The following is a 20,188-nucleotide window of genomic DNA, read 5'->3' as shown; positions in this document are numbered from 1 at the left end:
TTTGAGGACGAAACAGCGACTACACTATCAAAAATGTCTATTTTGGTGACGTTTTGTTTACATTTCTTCCGTCTGGGAACGTAGTCAGTGCTAGCGGCTCGGACTACCGTTGCTTACGTCACAATACATCGAACAGGCCTCGTCTCTCGGTGGTCTTTCTTGGCTCAAGAGGGGAAGTCCAATAGACAATAAAATGTACATAGAAATATTAAATCTTAAATTCGATGAAACGATTAATAAGCATACTTCTCAAGCACAGAAAATATAGTAGATAAGAAAAACACTTTCATGTTAAGTGATAACGGTTTTTCCCCCCCTAAGTAAAATGTGAGAATATTCATACTGTTCTCTACAAACAATGTGAATCAAGTGGTAATACATGAAAATGAAGTAAGTGTGAGGCGAGAGATAAGCCGAGAAACCCTTGCATAACCTCCCCACCTCATATTGTCTATGTTATAGAAATGTACCAGTTACATCATAATATGAGTAAAATAGTTCATGCAAACCGCAGTTTTGTGCTCTCAAATTTTGTTATTTTTTCCATTTAATTTATATTTGCTACAGAACAAAAATATAGTATACAGACATCATTTGAAAGCAATGTTTGTAATTGACTTTGACCTTTTGTAACAAATATGTTCGACATTTTCAGCATTCTCTCTAAAATAATTTCCTAGTTTTTAACATTATGCGGAAGACCAAGTCTGATTTTCAATGGCAAGCACAAATGGTGTGAATATATGAACAGTGATGCAAACATTGCCTAAGAAATCAATTAGCTACCTTATGACTTTTAAAATTTGTTTTGTAACCTACTTCGTCAGTATTCTACTTGGACAAAAATACTACAAGATGATCGTACACTCTTATATTAGAAAAAAATGCAGAGAAAATGACATGCTTGAAACAAACAAGGTTATCTGGTAGTCTGAGTTCCATTGTTAGACTTACAATATAAAAGGTTATAAACACGGCAAAGTTCACGCAGAAGTTCTCATGTTTCCTAAAAGAGGGAAAAATTACAAACTCGGATAACATATTTTTTCTCCCGCAGCTGCCTAATTTCCACAGTTTGAGGTTAAAACTGGGAACTATGAAAACTGGATATCAGCGGATCAAAACTATGTGCAAGGAATAGACAATATTGATCCATGCACATACATGTTAAAACATTTAAGTTAAAATTGCCATATCTCACATACAGTAGATGCTTAACCTTATGCACCGTCAAGAATGATGCGAGTTTTTATTTACTGATATTACGTTATTTGCATATTTGAAGGCTTTTGACGGCACACGAAACCATGCAAGATATATTATGTGTTATTAGTTTTCATTAGAAAGAAAGGTGGATACAGAGACAAAATCATGTGATTAGATCATAAGAATACTTAACTTTTGAATATTTCAAGGCGAAATGAAATAAATAAAAAGTTTCCTGTAAAATAATTTGTTATTTTTGTTCTAAATTTTGTTGTACCAATAAGTGTTATGCTTAACATAAAAAGGCAGTATAAATATCTGGCTCAGCAGGCAATGAAGCTGTTAGGGATATTCTGGTCTTAGGTCTAATCTTATATCCTACAGCTGATGTAGGCTATGTGTATACCATTATTAGTTATAACAATAAAATCAACAATAATAACAGTTAATAGACTCCTTAAAATGATACAGTACAATCCATTGGATTTTTTGTCAATAGCATAAATAGCAATAGTCCATGCATGTTACCCATTCAGATCATTCATAGTCTGAATGGATAATAACAATAATGGTCATGATATTTTTTTATATTAAGGAACCTTTTTTTTCTATTACTTAATCAAAACTGACTGAAACAATAATCATATGCTATTAACAGCATAAATATCCATAAAGAAAGGAACGAGAAATTGATAGGCATCAGACTCCAGGGGAGGTGATGAGATGTAAGACGTTTTGGGAAAAGAAGATTAAATAAACCATGAAAAGAGGCGGGATCATACTCGAAATCCTAAACAAATACAGAAACGCCATTTTTCAACATGAATGTTACAATACGCTGTTAACAGCTGCTCGATCATGCGGAAATGTAATTCACGACTAAGTGAAAAACCGTTCAGAAAATAGTGGCAGTGTATGATAAAGAGTAAAGACCTACTATCTACAGAGAAAGCGGTGCTATCCTTAATAAAAATAAATGTCGAACCGACCAACAAGGAAGTGTGAACTTGGTCACAGACCAGATAAAAAAGCCTTACCACGTAGAGGTAGCATTTAATCACTGAGAAGCAGTAGGCCTATTTTTTCTCCGACTAGTCTTCAGGGTTTCCCATTTTTATTGATTTTCTAAGAGCGAGCTTAACATTTCTGAAAGAAAACCGTAGATTTCGAACTGATGCGCAAGTCCTGTTTTGGGAGCAGATAAAAGAAAAACCCCGTGCATATTTTATGTTCACGTCACGACAGACGACACCTGGAGTACAACACTTTATATCAAACTCGGATGGAAAAACACATGATAAATATTAAACACTGGTGATGCAGACAGTAACTTGCAACTGTCACTTGGAAAACATCTTTTTGATTATACGATGAATAATGGGAATCTCAGTTTTTAATTCTGCACGAAATGTTGCAAGATTGGATCTTCTGTTAATAATCAAGTTGGCAAGCACAGGAGAGACGCAAAGTTCAACGCACACAGCCCACAGGTTTCGTAATTTCGAGGGTAGCTTAGGGACACACAAGCAGTAAAAGTAATACAGTTGGCCTTTGGCAAAAGATTTAGGCAATACTTCTTTTTTGTTTACTCTGCAGGATTATGTAGTAATATGTATTATAAAAAAAAAATCCATTAATAGGTGTTAGTCAACCCAATCAACTTTAAAGCGAGCCATTTCTTTCAGTCGTTGTTCCTTTTCATCAACAGGGTCTCCATCTCGACTCACACACAGTCCAGTATTTAGATGACCGTTCAGTTGACGGACTACTGACTCGAGGTTTTCATAACTCAGCTTATTCTCTTCTAAATACAGCCTCTCAAAACCACGTCTGTTGGGGGAAAAATAGAACAAATGATCTCTAATTATTTATATATGATTCGCCCAACTTCAATGCTCTCTGCGAATTATTTGTGGTTCTTAAAACTAGAGCACTTTGAAAGTAAATTTTGATGCTACCCTCAAAAAACACACACACATACGTACAGTACGTACGCGAAAACAAAAGGTTCATATCTGAATCTGACTCTTGGAAAGGAGGAACTTTAAAGGTACCCGATAACCTCTATGAGGGGAAGAGATTGAACAGTCTCCTATCCTCAGAGAGGTTACCTTTAAAGTTCCTTCTTCCCAAGAGACTGATGGGAAGAGACTGTTCAGTCTAAGTTCATAGTAGACTGGGACTTTTAGAACGAAATACACCGCAAATGAGTGGGCTCAAGGATGTGACAATTCGGAGGAGTTCAGCAATAGTAGTCTTTATTTACTGTAAACCACTTTGAATGATTGCAGTTACTTATCTAGGCAGCACAAAGAACTTTTACGAGGACAAACAAGTATGGGAGGGAGGGTAGGCACATACCTAGGTAAAACAATATCTTTGGCAGTCTACCATTTGTATATTTTTTAAAATTCCAAGTAGCTGAACAATGAATGTGGTGTTTAATTAACCTATATTAAATTGTTTTTTATTCACGCTGCCTTCAAAGAAGAGGACCAATATAGTACTGAAAATATGCAAACAAAAACTACCAAAATGGTAGCTACTGGACAGCATAGATTTGAAAGGAAATGGGAATCCTAAACGCTTTCAGTGTCCAGGTAAACAACACCATAAAATACTCTCAAAAAACTGTTCTCCCACTTCCAAAGAATCGATGCTGAATGTGCATAATCTTAACTTACGATGGAATCTTTGTAATATACTCACATTCCTGCAAGTTTTATCAAGACATCCACCATCCACTGGATGCTTTCCTCTTTAATGCCTTGAAATGTGAATTCAAGATCTCCACGAAAACGCAGATCCCGAAGATCTCTGGGAGAACAATCGTCCTGTGAAAAACCAATTCTGATGCGGAGAACTCTAACAGTGTTTCCAAGATTTTCAAAAGACTTCAGCATGTCTGGGTTTGTTATTTTGCAGTGAATGTTTTTCAGTTTTGGAAACATTCCACGCAAATTTATTCCATCTTCTAAGGAACCAGAGAATTTTGTCACTGTGGCCCAACTTTGTGTTGCGAGGAGGAACCTGTCGGAACAATTAGTAGTTCTTGGTAGCACATGTCTCTCGAGTTTCAGTTCAGTTGTGATGCGCGTTTTACTCTTTACTTTGTGTTTTCCGACTTCTTCTATAGCTTCTATGAAATCTGAAATGTCAAAGGGTTCTATATTGGGTGGAATCTCAATCTTCAATATTTCTACATGTACTGGAATGAGGGCAATTAACCTCAGAGCAGCAGCAACATCACTATCATTTGGCTCCCACACAGTAAATCTAGATAGAAACCTTTCCTCACTAGCAATGATTTCTCCGATTTTAGGGTGAACAAGACCTGTATAATGGATACTATAGCTTGGGAGCTCATGAATTTCATAGTTAATTACGCTTTCAGAAACCAAGTTCCACCAGTACGAATAACAAAAACAATTGACATTTCCTTTAGCAATCAGGTCTAAAACTTCAGTCTCTAATCCCTTCAGGGTATTTCTAAGAGCCAAATTACCAGTCAAGTAAAGGAGCAGTTGCTGGTATTGCTCCCAGTCTTCTACTTCACTGGAAATTTTGTGCAGTACTTCATTCTTTCCTTTATAAATGAGGTCAGCTAAATATAAGGCTGCAACATACTCAGTCTGAGTTTTGTGAAGGAAAAGATACACATTTTGTTTATTATCTCCATCCGCATCAATTTCACAATTGAGAAAGGCGCACAAAAACTCTGTTGAATCTATTTCGCGTTTTTTGCATTCTTGCGTAATTTTTCCCTCAAATTCTTGCGTTAGTTCTGGGCCTACTTCTTCTTTGAGCATATTCCATGCTTGCTCACCCAACTTGACAAGAAGTTCCTCCAAGAGAGTAGACAATATATCTGCCCTTCTGAATTTGCCTTGAGAAACCAAGCGTTCGATTAATTTCTTCTGGAATAGTTTGAATACTTCTTGGTATAAAGAAGTTATTGTGGTTACATTATTCACATTTTCAGGATTATCCAACCACAAAACTATCAATAAAGCTATTGTCAGAGGCAGATTCAAGTGTTCTTGCAGCATTTGTCCTCGTCCGTCAATATACCTTTGAAACCTTTTACGATTCTCCTCTGTCCCTTTGGGAGGGGCTTGAAGTCCATCAAAGACTTTTCTGATGTAATGTTTTCTACTTTCGGCGTTAAAACCTTTGAGGTCAATCAAGAGGGAATGGACATTATGCTTATTAATTATGCTTAAAGCATTGTTAAGGGCACAAGTTCTAGAGGTCAAAATAATTCTGGTTTTTTGGAACTTTTTATAAATATCATTCAACAGCTTATCAGTGGTCTTATTTCTTTCATCGTAACCATCAATAACAATAAGAACACTCATTTTCTCCATTGCTTTTATAACATCTTTTGTCTGAAAAGCCTTCATTGTATGCTTCATCAACTGCGTTGTCAAGAACTCTTCAAGGCTCCCTGCCGTTGTTCTACTAATTTCCACTAAAAGTAACAGTTGAAATTTCGTAATACCTGAAACTTTCTCTTCTTGTTTTGTCCAGGTGTGAACAATAAAACGACAAAGTGATGTTTTCCCAGAGCCAGCTTCACCTTTTATAATGACTGTTTCTGGGATCTTATATTTACCACCTTTTACTGACTGGGCAGTAAGAATTGTGGACATTTCAATGTTCTCTTGTGTCTGAATCAGCTCAGGCGAAGTAAACACGGTCTCTAAATCAAATCTATTTTCTCCACTGTCATCAGTCTTAGTACATGGATTGAGGATTTTGTATTTACTGTGTTCACCATACGCTTGAAGGATTTCACTCATTGCTGATTGTACTATCTTGAAAAACAGTTTTTCTTTAAACTCATCCACGAACCTTAAAGACCCGCGCACTTGGGCATCCATAATATTTTGAAGGGACTCTTCCATTTTCTGGATCTGATTAGTGAAATCAATTCTCTTACTTTTAGGTACTCCCTTGTTTAAAGTTTTAGCGACACCCCTATAAATATCATTCAAGGCTACTTTCAAATCCCTCACTCTTGCCTTGATTTCTAAGATGGTTATGTTTCTGTTGTACTCAAAGCATAGCTGATCAGTCATCTCAGCAATAGATGCGATTTTCACCTTGCAGTGGTCACTTAGTTCTTCATAAACATCTTTACATACATCTGTAATTATTTTACATGCGGATGGTATGTCAAACTTTCTGTTTCTGATGTTACAGTCGAGCAAGAAATCACTGTCCTCAAATGTCACTTGGAGACTTTTCTCATACATATAACTCCTAAGAGGTTTACTGCCATTGTTTGTATTCATTTTATCACAGGAATACATTCTCTTCGCTACATCACACATAACATTTTTCCCAACAATATTGATACATTTTAGCAGCTTCGCAAGCTCTAGGTCCAGTTCCCCACACGCTGGATTTGCGTCTGCCATACTGAGAGAGGGGAGAATTTTTCGGAGGTTAACTGTGCAGATCTACCTCCTTTGAGCCATCGATCTTCCCCCAAGTCTGAAAAAAAGAGAAACTGAATTACAGAACTGAAGTAACCTTACAGATTTTTACACGAGTACCATTTGTAACATCTTACAGAACCTGCTGCATTAATTTTCTCTGATCTATTGCACTTTAGCATTTTGAAGACTAAATAAAGCATTTTGAAGACTAAATAAATGAGGGAAGTATTTACATGTTCCTTAAAAGCCAAAAAATATTTGGAAAAAAAGCGTATTATAGGAGATAACTATTAGTCCAAATTCTCCTCAAGGTTTAATGCAAAGCTGGTCAGAATTCTTAAGCGGACACCTGAAGAATTCACTGAACAGGCATTAGTGGCTCGTTATTCTAACCCTCTGAAAATGATTTACTGTTCATTGCCGAGGGAGTCTCGACCATTTTGAAGAAACATTGGCTTCCATGCAGGTGTCTCATTTTATGAAATATTTGACTAGTCAAGGAAGGACCAATTGCAAATCAAGAAAGTAATGCAAAGTTATAGGTTATATTTCATAGAAATCTGTAACTCATAAGCATGTTTATACAGTGCTATTTCTCTCTTGTATCTAAATCTTTTGGCTGTAAACATTTGTTATTACTCACATATAAAGAAATACAGAGAGAGAGAGAGAGAGAGAGAGAGAGAGAGAGAGAGAGAGAGAGAGAGAGAGAGAGAGAGAGAGAGAGCAGTGCAATAAAAAAAGAAATTATCCATCAATAAAATTCCAGTAACGATTCCTCGCACTGATATGCCACTGCTATTTTCCGAATCCTTGTTGGAGTACCTCAGATCATGATGGTTCCTGAGAGATTGTGGCTAATGCAGTACTCGTAAGTGTATTTGGTATATATCGAGAGGAGAACAAATCTGTTCGAATGATTATTAGGTTCTTTCTTCATCGATATATGAGACATTGTGCGTGACACGCGAAAGGATAAAAATTCATAAACCACCAGTCCTTTGTTACTCAGTTACTTGCACGAGTGTTCTTCGGAAGAAACTCGAGAGATAAGAAAAAGGGCAAACACTATATTTTGTGATGTTTGAAAATATACTGAACAAAACTGCAGAAAACAATGAAACTACATTTATTATGATTCAATTCCGAAAAGCTCTGAGGAAATACAGTGACCGATTAAAAGAAAATTTTCATATTAAACTGACACGACATTATGCAACCACCTCAGGGTGTCCCCCTCGATTTGGGACCACCTTGACGTGGTGACAGGGCTCTTGAACCCCCAGGAATCTGTTCCCGGGTTTGAGTCCAAGAGTCCCATAGACCATTATATATTTCTTTGAATTAATTTTTGTGGAATTTTCCGCTTTTGTTAAAATTTATTGGACCTGATAAACAAGAAAAGATTTCATAACTGGGATTGGGTTTATATCCGAAGCTAAATAATGGGAACTGTGGTAGGACCATCAGCTGCCCGATAATCTTCGGACCTAAGAGATATCAGGCAGAACTATTCTTTAGGGCTGGACCACGGATTCCAGGGGAGGTCCGGTTCTGGGGATAGGACTCTCGGCATTCTATCCAGTTTGCCCATCAGTCAATCATAACACGATTATAGTGGGGATGATAGTACTCTCGTAATACCTGCGGTCCTAGCAAGCAGGTTTGGCTTACACTTGGGCGACTATAATCATGTTGTGCCATCCCCTCCTAATGGGTTCCGGCGCTTGGTCTTCAAGACCTAAATTTCATAATCAATCAATCAATCAATCAATCATCCCCTGTTGGGTAGGGTAGGGACGCGGGCATTTGGGAGTCAGTTATCACTTGTGCCATTGGTGGAAGAATAATCCCCATGAAAAGCTGATGATATCTTTTTAAGGTTTTCAGGTTTATTATTTTTTTTTTTTTGCCCCTCTCAAATCTTTATGTCAAGCATTTATAAGGATTCAAGTACCCCTGGGCCCTCTGATGGTGCTGTTCTGGCACAGATGACGACCTCTGCACCCACCTTGGAGACTGAAATTTCTCCAAATGTTGATGACTTCTCGAAAAATAAATTGACAAAAAGCAGTAATAACAAACATCCTGATCCCCCTCCTGACTTCTAGCCATACTTCATTGATGACGACTTCAAACAAGGACACGGACTTCTCTAAGAAATGTTCATCCAAAATTAAATCCTCAACACAGCCAGGTTGTGTGAAAATTTTGAGAATGCTCCATATCGAAGACTTCCCAGTCTGTTGTGATTATGAAATGATCTCGACAGCTCTGAAATCATTTGGAACTGTTGTAGAAATCAGGATGAACTTTACTGATATCAAATGTAAATGGGAAGCGTGGGTTACCTTTAGTAGCCATGGTGAGGCTCTCAAGGCTAGCAGTATGATAAGTGCCATACAAATAGGTCAAGCTACAGTATCAGAGAGAAACCAGAATGCAGAAGCAAGGACTCCTTAACCTCCTACGTGGGTGGTAGCTTCAGCCAAGGAGGAAAATTATAACTACTATAAATTTTGCAGGTTTCTTCAGAAAAAGGTGGGAGGAATAAAGAGTGGTGATATTTCTCGTTTTGGGAAGAACACTGTTCTTATTCATGCCAAATCCACATCCCAAGCATATAATGCTGACCTTGTTGGACATAAAAAATGATGAAATGATTACGAAAATCAAGCCCCACTTAAGCTTTAGTTATGGGATTATGGGAGAGGAGTACAGCTTTAGTTATGGGATTATGGGAGAGGAGTACTATTTGATAAAGACCTTTATGACATGACAGAAGAAGAAATTCTAGAAATGATCCCACTTCAGTTTGGAGAGTGAAAAAGGCAGCTATTGCCAACATGATCATTTTAACCTTTGTAGAATCTGAAGTACCTTCTCATGTCATATTTGAAAATGAAAGGGTACGAGTACGTCCTTTCCAGCAAAGACCAATGCAGTGCTATCATTGCTTTAAGTTTGGCCACCCATCAAAAAACTGCAAAAATGCTAAAATTTCCATAAACTTCTCTGGTGTCCATCATGATGATGAATGTAATAGAAAAGAAAAATGTGTTAATTGTCAATTGGAACATAAATCCAATAACAAAAATTGTGAAACTTACAAATTTGTACTGTCTGTACTAAATAAAGCCAATGCAGAGCATATAAACATCGGTTTTGCAAAAAGACAATTAGGACAACAAGCTAGGAGCTATGCTCAAGTTCTTAAGCCACTACCCCTATTTACTATTAGGGGTGCAGTGGCAGTAACCTCTAATGTAGCAGGTGCATCATCGCCTATGGTAGTGGCCCAGCCATCTGAGTCAGGTGCTCGGCCTGTTGAGGCTAGACCACAAGCCTCCACGGAGGATAAGATGGCACTTAACCCAACCACCTTGGAGACTGAGGAGCAAAAGCACGAAAAGAGGAGACGTTTCCCCCTCATCCTCTCCTCCAATTAAACACACATTACTTAGTAACAGATACAAAGTACTAAGCTCAATGCAAGAACCCCAGCCTGAATTTAAACAAACTGACAAGAAAGGGAAACGAAATGACACCAGTAAATCAACAGATAATAACCCAAACCTGTCAAGACCAGTCCTTTTCAAATCACCTCTTGATAATACTCATAAACAAAAGAGAGTAAATGGGAAGGCTCCATTCAAAGGGCCTTCCACCAAGCCCAAAAAATAGTTTTCACGTCAATACTACAATGGATCTGTAGAGGTCTTAGGGCTCGAAGTGAAGAGCTGAAGGTATTGCTCCGTGACCATAGCCCAGGTATTGTGCGTCTCCAGGAAACTAAGCTTGGAAGCACACAATATAATCATGGGTTGAATTACAGCATATATAATTCTCTACCACCAATCGGAGATAGAGCTAAGGGAAGTGCAGCGATTATTGCACATAAGTCGTTGCAACACTCCTTGCTATCATCTCCAAGCTGTAGCAGTAACTTTCATTTTAGACAAGCAAATTGGAATTTGCTCCATCTATCTTCCTCCTGATTTGGATTTCACTTATAATGATATTCTTTACTGGTCAATCAGCTTCCTACTCCTTTCCTCCTCCTTGGCGATTTCAATGCTCACAACCCCATTTGGGGTGGGAATACGACAGATGCCAAGGGTAGGATGTTGGAGGATATTATGGATGATCATAATATCACTATACTCAGTAATGGAGCCATGACTTACCATAACATCTACTCCAATACTTATTCGGCTATCGATCTGAGCTTTTGCTCATCTAGTGTTCACATTGATTATGAATGGTCAGTAAATGAATATCCAAATGGGAGTGACCACTTCCCAATTCGTATAAAAACAGTTAAGAATCAGCCCTCTTAGTCACCTCCCAAATGGAAGGTAGATGGAGCAGACTGGAAGAAATTTAGTGAGTCTGTTCTTATGAACAAGAATGTAAAATCATTTCCATCCATCTCGGAGGCATATAATTACTTCAGTGACACCACCATTAACAGTGCAATTGTATCGAGTTCCTTTCTCTGGACGCCTATGGGAGTATATAGTATATATATATATATATATATATATATATATATATATATATATATATATATATATATATATATATATATATATATATATATATATATATATATGTTATATACATACGTACATACATACACATACATACATATATTATGCTTAAAAAATCACAGTAGATGCACGTGACTTCAGTGTATAAGCGAATCCCACAGGAAAAAGACAGGCAGAAGTTCAGTAGTACCAAGCACCTTCACGTTTATTGACGCATCGTCGGGGCACGAATGAGACACAAATATAAAGAAGGCTACAAAGTAAACAAAAAGAACAAGAAGACCAGATGGTCAGTTGTCAAAGGGTAATAAACAGAAAGTTAATCCAGGATAATCCGGGATCGAGCTGTCACAAACTGAACCTAAGACCAAAGAGAACTACTAAAGTTTAGGCTTACAAAATCCAAAAACATGTATAACCTTGAATACCAGATGGTTAATTGCCACGGGTTAAAAAGAAAAGGTTAATCCACGGCAAATCCGGGATCACGCGGTCACAAACTAATCCAAATATATACTTAACCATAAGGCAAACGGAATCTTACCCATTCAAATTGCAGAAACATGTATAAAAATTAATATTAATTTTGCTTATATTTATCAACAACTTTTTTCATTATTAAAGCATCAAGTTTAAATAAACCAAGACTTAAATTCAGAACACTTTCATTATTTGACGTAATAAAACAAGATTCGATGATATTCCTTTTAACTGTGTCATTGCACGGGACTAAAGGTCTTGCTTTACTCCAGTTAATAGGATGATCTAAATCTCTCATATGTACGAATAATGCATTCGATATTTGGCCAGTTCTCACAGAATATTGGGGTTGTTTAATTCGTTGTGAAAGTGTTTTCCAGTTTGTCCATAATATATTTTATCACATTTTTTACAAGGAATTTCATAGATGCAGCCAGAAACATCTTTAGGAGAATTTTTTATCACTAAACTCTTAACATTAAAATTACTGAAAACAACATTTATGTTGAAAAGCTTTAAAATTCTAGGAATTTATAAAAACCTTTCATCATACGGTAATTTGAGAATATTATGCTTGCTGAATTCAAGTTTGTTATTAGTTAAATAAAATTTTTTCCTGGCTCTTTTCCATGCTACATCTACAAAGGTCCTTGGGTATTTAAGTTTCAAAGCAATATCGTAAATAGTTTTGATCTCAGCATCAATGAACTGTGGGCTACAAACACGTAAAGCCCTTAAGAACATTCCAGAAAAAAACAGAGAATTTAACATTCTGATGGTGATTGGAATAATAATGAACAAAAGAGGCACTGTTAGTTGATTGTCGAAAGACTGAAAAGGTGAAATTTCTATCATGTCTATGGACAGTTACATCAAGAAAATTCAAATTACAATGTCTTTCTTCCTCTACGGTAAATTATATAGAAGGGACTAAATTATTTAGCTTAACGAGCAATTCCTGGAGATTTTCGTGAACTGGCCAGATACAAAAAATGTCATCTACATACCTAAACCATATAACTTTTCGGGGCAAAATTCTTGGTAAGAATTTTGTCTCAAAAAATTCCATGTAAATATTGCTAAGGACAGGAGATAAGGGATTACCCATAGCCATACCAAACTTTTGTACAAAAAAATTCCCCATTGAAACAAAATTTACTATCTTTGATACATAACCTTATAAGCTTTGTGAGGTTTGCTACAGTTAAGGGAATGTCATAACTTTCTAATTCTTCCTCTAAAAATTTCAGTAAAAAATCTACAGGCACTTTTGTAAATAAAGAGACAACATCAAAACTAACCATAGTAAAATCAAATTTCAAATTCAAACTATTCAATTTGTCTATAAAGTCGACATTATTTTTTATATTCGTATTAGAAATGTTTCCTACCAATGTGTAAGAATTTTTACAAGCCATTTAGATAAGTTATACGAAACTGAGCCTGCTTAACTAATGATTGGTCTAATAGGGTTATTGATTTTGTGCGTCTTGACTAAACCGTAGAGATATGGTAGGGAGGGGCACTGAGTGGTAAACTGTTTAATTAAATGGTCAGAGCCCTTAAAAATGGATTTAATTTGTTTGCTAAAATGAGAGTTAACTGTCTGTGTGGGATCTGACCGCAGTTTCGTATAAGTTTCACTATCATTCAATAATGCCATTATTTTATTTACGTAGTCACTTTTATTCATTATTACCACTGCATTAGACTTATCTGCCTTTGTTACTTGCAATGTTTCGTCTTTTTTAAGGTTTTTATGTGCCTGGAGAAATCGTACGGGTACATTTGGGGAAGAAGGCTTAACCATAGCACCATACACAATACCTTTACAAATATTGATGTCATCAGGACATAAATTGTGACTAGGTTTTCCAAATAACAAAATGATTTTGAAATGTTGACTTTGCCTAGGTCACCGTAAGAAACACCAAAACTTAATCCATATTAGAAAGTTATGACATTCCCTTAACTGTAGCAAACCTCACAAATCTTATAAGGTTATGTATCAAAGATAGTAAATTTTGTTTCAATGGGGAATTTTTTGTACAAAAGTTTGGTATGGCTATGGGTAATCCCTTATCTCCTGTCCTTAGCAATATTTACATGGAATTTTTTGAGACAAAATTCTTACCAAGAATTTTGCCCCGAAAAGTTATATGGTTTAGGTATGTAGATGACATTTTTTGTATCTGGCCAGTTCACGAAAATCTCCAGGAATTTCTCGTTAAGCTAAATAATTTAGTCCCGTCTATAAAATTTACCGTAGAGGAAGAAAGACATTGTAATTTGAATTTTCTTGATGTAACTGTCCATAGACATGATAGAAATTTCACCTTTTCAGTCTTCCGAATATCAACTAACAGTGCCTCTTTTGTTCATTATTATTCCAATCACCATCAGAATGTTAAATTCTCTGTTTTTTCTGGAATGTTCTTAAGGGCTTTACGTGTTTGTAGCCCACAGTTCATTGATGCTGAGATCAAAACTATTTATGATATTGCTTTGAAACTTAAATACCCAAGGACCTTTGTAGATGTAGCATGGAAAAGAGCCAGGAAAAAATTTTATTTAACTAATAACAAACTTGAATTCAGCAAGCATAATATTCTCAAATTACCGTATGATGAAAGGTTTTTACAAATTCCTAGAATTTTAAAGCTTTTCAACATAAATGTTGTTTTCAGTAATTTTAATGTTAAGACTTTAGTGATAGAAAATTCTCCTAAAGATGTTTCTGGCTGCATCTATGAAATTCCTTGTAAAAAATGTGATAAAATATATTATGGACAAACTGGAAAACCACTTTCACAACGAATTAAACAACACCAATATTCTGTGAGAACTGGCCAAATATCGAATGCATTATTCGTACATATGAGAGATTTAGATCATCCTATTAACTGGAGTAAAGCAAGACCTTTAGTCCCGTGCAATGACACAGTTAAAAGGAATATCATCGAATCTTGTTTTATTACGTCAAATAATGAAAGTGTTCTGAATTTAAGTCTTGGTTTATTTAAACTTGATGCTTTAATAATGAAAAAAGTTGTTGATAAATATAAGCAAAATTAATATTAATTTTTATACATGTTTCTGCAATTTGAATGGGTAAGATTCCGTTTGCCTTATGGTTAAGTATATATTTGGATTAGTTTGTGACCGCGTGATCCCGGATTTGCCGGGATTAACCTTTTCTTTTAACCCTGGCAATTAACCATCTGGTATTCAAGGTTATACATGTTTTTGGATTTTGTAAGCCTAAACTTTAGTAGTTCTCTTTGGTCTTAGGTTCAGTTTGTGACAGCTCGATCCCGGATCATCCTGGATTAACTTTCTGTTTATTACCCTTTGACAACTGACCATCTGGTCTTCTTGTTCTTTTTGTTTACTTTGTAGCCTTCTTTATATTTGTGTCTCATTCGTGCCCTGACGATGCGTCAATAAACGTGAAGGCGCTTGGTACTACTGAACTTCTGCCTGTCTTTTTCCTGTGGGATTCGCTTATATACATATAGCCTATTATATATGTATGTATAATATCATTTCAGCACATCTGCAGACTCCTGTATTGTACAGATCAGTCCTGACAAATCCCTCCCCAATGAAAATTTCTGGCTACTCCCTTGACACCATTCGCTTGGATGCATAGGAATTTTCAGAGAAATAAGAATATCAAAGCGAAGAAATCCCTCTTTTATTGACACAACAGGTGAGGCCAAAAAATGAGTGAGGGACCCATCCTGCATTGAGGCTGAATACCAAAGTCTTCCCAAGACTCGAAGCAGATCATACTATGGAGAAAAATTGTAAAAAGAACTGCATGGGAAAGAAATTGCAAATGGGCGTGCGTCCCCTCCTTCGATTAGTGACTAAAGGGATTTTGAGAGAGACATAGGGACAGAGTGTGAGAAGGAACAACCTTGGGATTAAGAAGCCACAGAAGTTATTGAATTCAAGGGTTCCTTTTGAATGTTTTTCTTGCAACAGTTCGAATATGGACAATGAATATGAAATTCATCAGCCATGGTAAGACTATCCGCGCTGCATTAGCTGCTTATTAGCTCTGAAAAAATACACATATATATATATATATATATATATATATATATATATATATATATTATATATATATATATATGTATATATATTTATATATGTATGTGTATATATAAATGTGTAATCAACACACAATTACATGTGGAACAGAAATAAATTTCTGACTCACATTGGGATTGAACCCCAGGTCTTTGAACTGAAAGGCAAGGGCACTGCCAACTGAACCATAAAAGTCATGAAAGAAATTGCGAACTAAGTACCTCTATAACTAAGGCTTTTACCTGGACAGGCATACTGCCTAGCATATGTCAGTTTTGCCCAACCTCCCGACCCAACAGTGACCCAGTTGATAGTAATTCATTCAAAGTATCCCTTGTGTGTGAATGAGGTAGAAGTGATCAACACAGTCACGTGTGGAACAGAAATAAATTTCTGACTTACATCGTGATCGAAAGACCTGCGTGGCTCAGTTGGTAGCGCCCTTGCCTTTCAATTGAAAGACCTGGGTTTGATCCCGATGTGCGTCACAAATTTCTTTCTGTTCCACACGCAGTTGTGTGTTGATTACCTCTATCTTGTTCACTCAGATAATTCGAATAAATGCTATTTGTTGGGTCACTGCTGGGTCAGGAAGTTAGTAACATTGGCTGGTATGCTAGGCAGGAAGCCTGTCCAGGTAAAAGTCTTAGGTATAGAGGTACCTTGTCTCCAATTCCTTTTATGACCTGTGCTGTTCGGTTGGTAATGCCCTTGCCTTTCAATTGAAAGACCTCGGTTCGATCCTGGTGTGAGTCAGAAATTTAAACACACACACACATATATATTATGTGTGTGCGTGTGGTGTGTCAGGTTCTGTTCAAGTGCAGATTATAAAATCTTCAAAACTTAAATAGCTTCTTTTCTTCTTCTTTAGCAAAATTGTATTGCTTGGCTAAAAATGATAGCAGGGCTAGGAAATTAGCACAACTAACTTTTTGAGTTACAAGTCGTCACCATCATCCGCCACTCACGTCTATCCTGAGCTGTTATGGAGGAATGAGGTTATTGCATTTGACGACGTCTTGTGTGTGTGTGTGTGAGAGAGAGAGAGAGAGAGAGAGAGAGAGAGAGAGAGAGAGAGAGAGAGAGAGAAAACAACGACGTCTTGTGTGTGTGTGTGTGAGAGAGAGAGAGAGAGAGAGAGAGAGAAAACAACGAACAACGACGTTTTGTGTGAGAGAGAGAGAGAGAGAGAGAGAGAGAGAGAGAGAGAGAGAGAGAGAGAGAGAGAGAGAGAGAGAGAACAACGGCGTACGTAATTGGTGAATGATATCGTTAGAGAGTGTAGTTTTCTTTTGTTTACGTTTTGATTGTCCGTGAGGTGTCGTGTTTCGTTGTTTTGGGAGTGCGCGGAACTGTGATCGTGATCGTGGCGGGAGTCTTGACAGAGATATTGTGCTAAAAGGACGGTTTTCCCAGTAGTTGATCGGAGTTTGGTTGCTTTTTTTTTATGTTCAGTTTGTGTGATTTGGTGTTTGGAGGCTTTGTGGTTGGAGTGTTTGTACTTTGGGCGTGTTTTGTGTTTTGGGCTGTTTTGGTTGCGTGATCGGTGTCGTGTAATAGCCTGGTTGTTTTTTTTCAGCTGTGTTCCTAGTGAGGTGAGTTTGAATCTTCGTGGTTGAGTCTTGTTTGTGTACTGGTTGGTTTGTTGTTTTCTTGGTTGTGGACTGTTGTTGATGGTGGTGAGCGTTGGCATCATCGGCGGTTGTGGTGACTCCGTGACCTCCTCCTGCTTTGGCAAAACTTCCCGTCCGGAATTCGTAGGCCTAGCCTAGTACGAGGTGAGTGTATGTGCTGTTTTTTGTTAGGGTGAGTGTGTGGTTGTGAAATCCCGCCACACTGTCTTCCACAAATCTCCATTCATCTCCAGCCTCCCTTATCGAACTTCTTATCGAAGTAGGTCTGGGTCTTCTAACTCTTCCGGCGCCCACATAAGCCCACCTGGCGTTATCATATACTATTCTCCCAGCGGCTGTGCGAAGGCAATGTCATCTACGTTATTGAAACTATCCTGCCATCTTACTCCTGATATTCCTGTTGAAGCTTTATTTCCAGATCGACAAAACATTTTTTAATGTCATACCCAAGATCCATAAATAACAAGTCGGCCAGCATATTAATCTTTCATGGATCATAATCGCTGACGTCACACGGACCGATGGTTATTTCAATTTCTATGTAAATGGGTTGCTAGCCTATGTCCATCAAATTCAGATTATTTAGCGTTCAGTACTTTGTTTCTATTACAAATAATAATAATAATAATAATAATAATAATAATAATAATAATAATAATAATAATAATAATAATAGCCGACAGAATTTGAAAACAGCAAGTGCTTGTCTAATGAATTGGTCTCTCAAAAGATTTAATATTATAAGCGTGTGCTGATTCTGGGAATGTGCAAAATAAGTATTTTGTAAAAAGTCACGAGTCATCACGCAGAAAAGGAAAGTGACCAGGTGGATAAAATAAATAGAAACGAAATTATAAAGCAAAGGAAAACGCAGCAAGCAACTAGTACCGTTATAGAAGAAGAGTTTTTAAGGTACATACGACGTTGTTTATCAAGACATTTCCTCTGACACTAATAACATGAGTAGAAGGTCCAACAGAGGACGTTTCAACAAGCCATCGGAAGCATTTTCTCTCAATTAACTGCCATCGGAGAAGTTTCCAAAGCTATTCGTGCAGAAGGATTGAAAGAGGGAAAACAAAGTGTTCAAGCTCTGGCAAAGGAGTTGAAATGTGCAGTTGCAGATTTACCAACTAAAGTGATAAATTTCTTTGCAAAAATATCCATATTTTTCAGAATGAGATAAATGAAGAAGATAATCCTCAGGAAGAAAAAACGGTAGTAACATTTGTAGAGACTCAGCTGAAAAGTGTTGTAGATTTTTAACTAAAAGGCAAGTGTAATGGCTCGGTCAAATATGCTGCACATTGCCAGAAAAATATGGTTTTAATTATAAATCCTTAGAGAGAGAGAGAGAGAGAGAGAGAGAGAGAGAGAGAGAGAGAGAGAGAGAGAGAGAGAGAGAGAGAGAGAGAGAGAGCATACATTCACTCATTCTCAAGTATTTTATCCGATATAATTTTATTATATGTATCACCTAAACACACGTGACTTTTCTATATTTACAAATATTAATCCATAATTATTGTTTAATATCGAATTCACTGTAGTTTGGGACTAACTTAAACGCAAAAAGTTATAAATGAAAAGGGCTTCTCCGGCAACAAGCGCTGGAGCCTATCACTGATAATTATCTTTAGGTGGAAGCCATGTTACCAAGATATTTGTGGCTTTATATATATATACATATATATACATTATATATATATATATATATATATATATATATATATAGTATATAAATATATTATATATATAATATATATTATATATATAATATATATGTATATATATGTATATATAATATATATATGTAAATATATATAATATATATATATATATCGCCTTCTTCCCATTTTTATATGGAGTCGCCGTAATGTCTTCTTTTGAAGGACTGATTTGGCTTTGGGGTAGACTTTGTAGTCCTGATCGGCTGCCCTGCCTGACATCGCTTAGACCCCAGTATTGTGTACATGTATTGTACCAGTTCACCAGCGCTCTTTCTCCCAGCATATATATATATATATATATATATATATATAATTATATATATAATATATATATATATACTGTATTATAATATATATATATATATATATATATATATATATATATATATATATATATATATATATATATATATATATATTATAATATATATATTATATATATACTCATATTATAATATATATATATATATATATATATTATAATATATATATATATATATATATATATATATATATATATATATATATATATATATTATATAATACAAGTATATATTTTATATATACTGTATTATAACATATATATATATATATATATATATATATATATATATATATATATATATATATATATATATATATATATATATATATATATTATCACATTAGGTGAAAATAAGAGACAGGGTGTAAGTCCTGACCGGTTTCGGCTTTATTTCAAGCCGTTGACGAAGGACTGATACAGAGAATTAGAAGTCACCAAATATATATACTACAGGAGCAGTACTGATGAACATACACAACCGTTAGAGATTACATATCCAACCACAAGCTGGTGTTAAGGTAGGAGTGGCCTTCAAAATGCATTTGGCTAAAAATCACAATATACTCTCAGGGGACAATACTGATAAACATACCAACCAGGTGTGGATCTGTTGTCGCCTATGGTCGGTATGTTTATCAGTATTGTCCCCTGAGAGTATATTGTGATTTTTAGCCAAATGAGTTTTGAAGGCCACCCCTACCTTAACACCGGCCTG

The 20,188-nt window shown here is 36.1% G+C and overlaps 1 protein-coding gene across 1 annotated transcript in view; it reads right to left on the bottom strand.

The window, feature by feature from the left end:
* Window positions 1-856: 856 nt before the first annotated feature.
* The window catches only part of LOC136850559 (uncharacterized), a 33,017-nt gene continuing 13,685 nt past the window's right edge, over window positions 857-20,188 (bottom strand). Inside the window, exons 2-3 of the mRNA XM_067124186.1 lie at window positions 3,916-6,705; window positions 857-3,036 (exon numbers count right to left, since the gene is read on the bottom strand). Coding sequence (XP_066980287.1) covers window positions 2,850-3,036; window positions 3,916-6,629 — 2,901 coding nt within the window. The 5' untranslated portion in view covers window positions 6,630-6,705 and the 3' untranslated portion in view covers window positions 857-2,849. The remainder of the gene's footprint in view (window positions 3,037-3,915; window positions 6,706-20,188) is intronic.

This window comes from Macrobrachium rosenbergii, chromosome 22 (assembly GCF_040412425.1).
Source record: "Macrobrachium rosenbergii isolate ZJJX-2024 chromosome 22, ASM4041242v1, whole genome shotgun sequence".
Taxonomy (NCBI): domain Eukaryota; kingdom Metazoa; phylum Arthropoda; class Malacostraca; order Decapoda; family Palaemonidae; genus Macrobrachium; species Macrobrachium rosenbergii.
This window is presented reverse-complemented; position numbering and strand designations above follow the sequence as displayed.